At 41.1% G+C, this 4,804-nt stretch overlaps 1 protein-coding gene across 1 annotated transcript; it reads right to left on the bottom strand.

The window, feature by feature from the left end:
• Positions 1 to 945: 945 nt before the first annotated feature.
• On the bottom strand, positions 946 to 2,244 carry LOC123520479 (metallothionein-1B). Its single transcript, XM_045282747.1, has 3 exons — positions 2,094 to 2,244; positions 1,789 to 1,866; positions 946 to 1,343 (listed from the first exon to the last, which is right to left on the bottom strand). Exons 1-3 carry the CDS (start codon positions 2,113 to 2,115, stop codon positions 1,264 to 1,266), a joined length of 180 nt encoding a protein of 59 aa, XP_045138682.1. The 5' UTR covers positions 2,116 to 2,244; the 3' UTR covers positions 946 to 1,263.
• Between the last annotated feature and the right edge of the window lie 2,560 nt (positions 2,245 to 4,804).

Here is a 4,804-nt window from a genome sequence, read left to right as displayed (position 1 = left end):
GCCAAAGAACGCCTAACTTCTGATCTTTCTAAACTTTCTGATTGGGGCAGAGAAAAATTAGTAATGTTCAATGCCTCAAAAACTCAGTTCCTCCATCTATCAACTCGACACACCCTTCCAGACAACTATCCCCTCTTCTTCAATGACACTTAACTGTCCCCCTCTTTTTTACTAAATATCCTCGGCTTATCCTTTACTCATAATCTAAAGTGGAAACTTCACATCTCATCTCTTGCCAAAACTGCTTCTATGAAGTTAGTCGTTTTGAGGCGTCTCTGCCAGTTTTTCTCACCTACCCAACTGCTAACTCTGTGCAAAGCCGTATCCGCCCTTGTATGGAGTACTCTTCGCATGATTAGGGGGGTTCCACTCACACAGCTTTATTAGATAGGGTGGAATTAAAAGCTTTTCGTATTTTTAATTCCCCTCCTCTAACTGGCTGTTTTCGGCCTCTTTTTCACCGCCGGAATGTTGCATCTCTTGTTATCTTTTATCGCTAATTTCATGGTAACTGCTCTACTGATCTTGCTAACTGCATGCCTCCCCTCCTCCTACAGCGGCCTCGCTGCACAAGGCTTTTTTTCTTCCTCTCACTCCTATTGTGTCCAACTCTTTAACGCAAGAGTTGGACTCTCAGGCTTTCATACCTTTCTCTGATAAACTCTGAAACTCTCTGCCTGTGTCTCTATTTCCAATATCCTATGACATGACTTTCATTCAAGAGGGAGGTTTCAAGACATTTGTCCCCATCCTTTAGCTAATTCTATTGGCTCTCTAAGGAGGCTGGCAACTCAGTGGGCTTTTTTTTTTTTTTTTTTTTCTCTCTTGTCCTTGGCCTGTCCTTGTCTCTTACATAAAAAAATAAAGTAAACATAAAACTTTGAGGTCATGTCTTTCCATTTTCTCGAATGCTGTTAAGCAGGGTAGGTGATAAGACACACAAACTTGATCACATGTGATTTTTAATGCATCCCAAACATACAAATATTAAAGATACAATGATAAGAAAATATGAAGTGGACAACGAATCATACGACACAAATGGTGAGTAATTATGAATGATGAATCACGTCTTCACCATCCACCCGCATCCAACCCGCTCCTTTCCCCACGTGGATCTTGGGAACATGGTGGATGTTTGATTTAGTGATGACTGGCCAGGGTAGAGGTCTTGAAGGGTAGCAGTGTGTGGCTCAAAGACCAAGGATGCGTGTGGGCGTGACGGCGGGGAATGATGGGCGATGGTCGGTGATATAGGTCGGTCTATTTTGGACAGCAGGAGCAAGGCTTAGTGCAGGTCTTGCTGCATTCCTCCTTGTTGGCACACTTGCACCCGGACGAGCCTGAAGCATGAGGGAAGAAAGTTAGAAGCAATGCAAAATGTGAAGCACCGATAGCGTTGCATTTGCTGAGTTAGAGCAATGGTATTTCTGAAGCGTTAGGACCTGTACCTTGTACTCATTGACATAGCCAACTTGGCATTCTTAGGCTACTGTTGCAGTGTTACCCGAATGTGCTAAATGTACTATTCATTAACTCTTACTTTGCCACAAAGATGTACTGAAAATTTTGCATGAAGCAAATCTTCTCAGTCTATATATATATATATATATATATATATATATATATATATATATATATATATATATATATATATATATATATATATATATATATATATATATATATGTGTGTATGTATGTATATATATAATTTTCTGTAGCGTCATGCTGTGTGAAGTGAGAAGACCAAACATGAAATTATGAAAAAAGACATTTGGCTACTCACACTTGGTGCAGGGAGAGCAGCGGCAGGCGGTGCACTGGCACCCCGCCTTGCATCCTCCCTCCTGGCACACACACTTGTCTGGAAGGTAAAATAAACCAATGTTAAATGTCATCGCGACTCATTAGCACTCTGTATCTGTCCAACAAAGCCTTATGTGTGCAGTGAAATTCAGGGAAACCTTTAACGTACTGATGTGTTATCACTCTCAGCACATGCTTTTGAAATGCAATAACTTGTAACATAAACAGTGCTAGAAACTTTTTAACATGGAACATGGTGAAGCTCATGTCAGAACAGTGTCTCACCGTTGCAGCAAGGGCCTGGCATGGTGATGGTGTTGAGTGGAGTGGAGTGGTGGTTGCTCTCAGTAAGCTCTGCTGGATGACTGCCTGACGAGTCGCGGAACTACGGGCATTTATGTATTGGCGCCCGGCGGTGTGGGCGCGCTGCGCACTGGTCATGTCGTGTGCAATACGTCCGTGCCGCCTCGCCTTAACGCATCTAAAAGGTTATCTTAATCTAAATGTGTACCTCATGCTTCTGTTTATATGATAAATATTGTTTACAAATTCACTAACTATCGTGGAGCTTGCTACATCTCAATTGCTGGAGAGTTAGGCTGGATTTGATTCCGTGGGCATCACAAACAGGTGTGGCTTTGGACAGTATTGTGGAGTATCGCCCTTTGCATAACGAGTTTCATTCTACATTATTACTGATTTCAAAAATGATAAGAAAGCAGTAATTTTATACGGTTGTGTAATTATAAAATGTGAAGGGGTAACGATCGCAGCGGTGCGGCGCAGCGGGTGTGGTGCCGTGAGCAGCGGCGCAGTGCCGTGTGCTACTCCCTGCTGCCCGCCGTATCTCTCACTGCTAACAATGCTTTATTTTCCCTATCGTTAAGCAGTTTCACGGCCTTATCTTCTGCAATTGTATAGCGAAATATGGTCTTTAGTGGATGTAGAATGTAGTTCAGGTCTGAAACTAATTACAATTGTAATTATACTTATAAAAATCAGTATTTGTTGTGTCTGTTTATGAAAGTATTGGTGTGTTTACTCCGTTAGTGAGTACCTGGGATGTGTGTATACCGCCGCACCTTTGTTTTTGGGGATTCAGCAGTCAAACTTCAGCCGCACTTTGTTTAAGAGTGACCTGCTGCCATTCAGAGCAGACACAATCTCCTCTCTTCCTTGCCTCACTGAATTTGTAAATAGAGACACCATATATCACTTCTTATTACAGACGGCAGCGGTAGGATGTTCCCGCTGTCAGTGGGAAACGTGCGTTAAAAGAGTTGCATTCATGAGAGAAATGAAAGACTGGTGCGGGCGAGTTAATTAAGACGGGTTCACATGTATCAATTTGCGACTGATATATTACGTTCGTAGAGTTTTCGACTCACTATCGGTGCCTAGCGACTGCAGAAAGCAGTCTGTGACGTCACGGAGTAAGCTTTGAAAATGTGATCTCCAGATATAGAGAAGACGATGTTAGAGTTGGTGAGGGAAAAAGAAAACATGTGGGACACCAAAAATTAATTTACCGTATAAAAAGTTTTGCGCAAATCGTCGTTCGATGAAATAGCTGCCACTCTACGAGAGCTGTTTCCTCAATGCAGGGTGTTGTTGGAGGTGAGGATTGAAGACTTGTCAGGATTTAATTTGATCGTCAATTGTGCACAGTCCTCTTAAGATTAACAATTTCCTTATGAGAAATGGAAGTTAATTTAGGGTGTGGTAGACACTCCTTTCTTTCCTTCTACTTAGCCAGGGACGTATCCACTGGCATTTTCTTTTCTGTTGACTCTTCCGGTACGTCAAAAGAAGAGCAACCACAGCTTCAGCATCGTCACTGGAGGAAGACATCTTGGCGGGTAGCTATTTGTTTACATTCACTTCCCGTCAAGGCGCCAACTAGTCGATATTTTCTAGGCGGTAAGTCTGACACTTTCCAACTAGAAGGGATGAGTCGGAAATTCTAGGTATGTATAATGTCAGTCGCAAATTGGCACGTGTGAACCCGCCTTTCGACAGGGACAAGTCATCACAAGACTGAAAGGGATGAGTAACTCTTAACCCCTGTAAATACCATGACGCGTTTCCATTTATATTCAGCTTACTATTTGGTGATTTTATACATCTTCAGAAACTCATGTGGGGGATTAAAATAATGAAGACTCTTGCCCTTAATCTTCTGACCTCCATACACCCATCCTAATGTCAATATAATGGTATAATCACACCCAAAACTGAAGGCAAAAATGCAGAGAGGATCATTTTCACTCTTGCTGCCCCGACCTTTGTTTATATATATATATATTTTTTTTCTGTCATTATTTTTAGTAGTAGTAGTAATAGTAGTAGTTGTAGTAGTAGTAGTAGTAGTAGTAGTAGTAGTAGTAGTAGTAGTAGTGTGTGTGTGTGTGTGTGTGTGTGTGTGTGTGTGTGTGTGTGTGTGTATGTGTGTGTGTGAGTGACCTCCCATACCCAGCTGTCAGTCACGTGTATATGAAAGTTGACGCCGCCACAGCTAAGTAAATGACTACGCAAGATACTGTTCATGTTATCTTAATACTTAAAAGAGAGAGAGAGAGAGAGAGAGAGAGAGAGCTGTACATCAGTGGAGAAAAAAAAAAGAAAAAAAGCTTATATTCGTGAAATTAAATAGAGGAAAATTGCTACAGAAGTTTTATACGATGATTATTTACAAAAACAAGAGAATTAATATGAAAAACACAAGCTGTAAAAAGAGAAAAGTCAACAACAAGTATTAGGAAGAGAAATCAAGAGACAAACAAAACAAACAAAATAGCCACATGTAATCCATTTAGTAGTAGTAGTAATAGTAGTAGTAGTAGTAGTAGTAGTAGTAGTAGTAGTAGTAGTAGTAGAAACAGTTGTTGTTCTTGCTGCTGTTCTTCTTGTTGTTGTTGTTTTTCATTTTCTCTTGCTCCTCCTCCTTCTCCTTTTCTTACTTTCTAATTGTGTTTGGCAGGTGAGTCTCGGCTTCC

Source organism: Portunus trituberculatus, chromosome 47 (genome assembly GCF_017591435.1).
Source record: "Portunus trituberculatus isolate SZX2019 chromosome 47, ASM1759143v1, whole genome shotgun sequence".
NCBI lineage: Eukaryota > Metazoa > Arthropoda > Malacostraca > Decapoda > Portunidae > Portunus > Portunus trituberculatus.
This window is presented reverse-complemented; position numbering and strand designations above follow the sequence as displayed.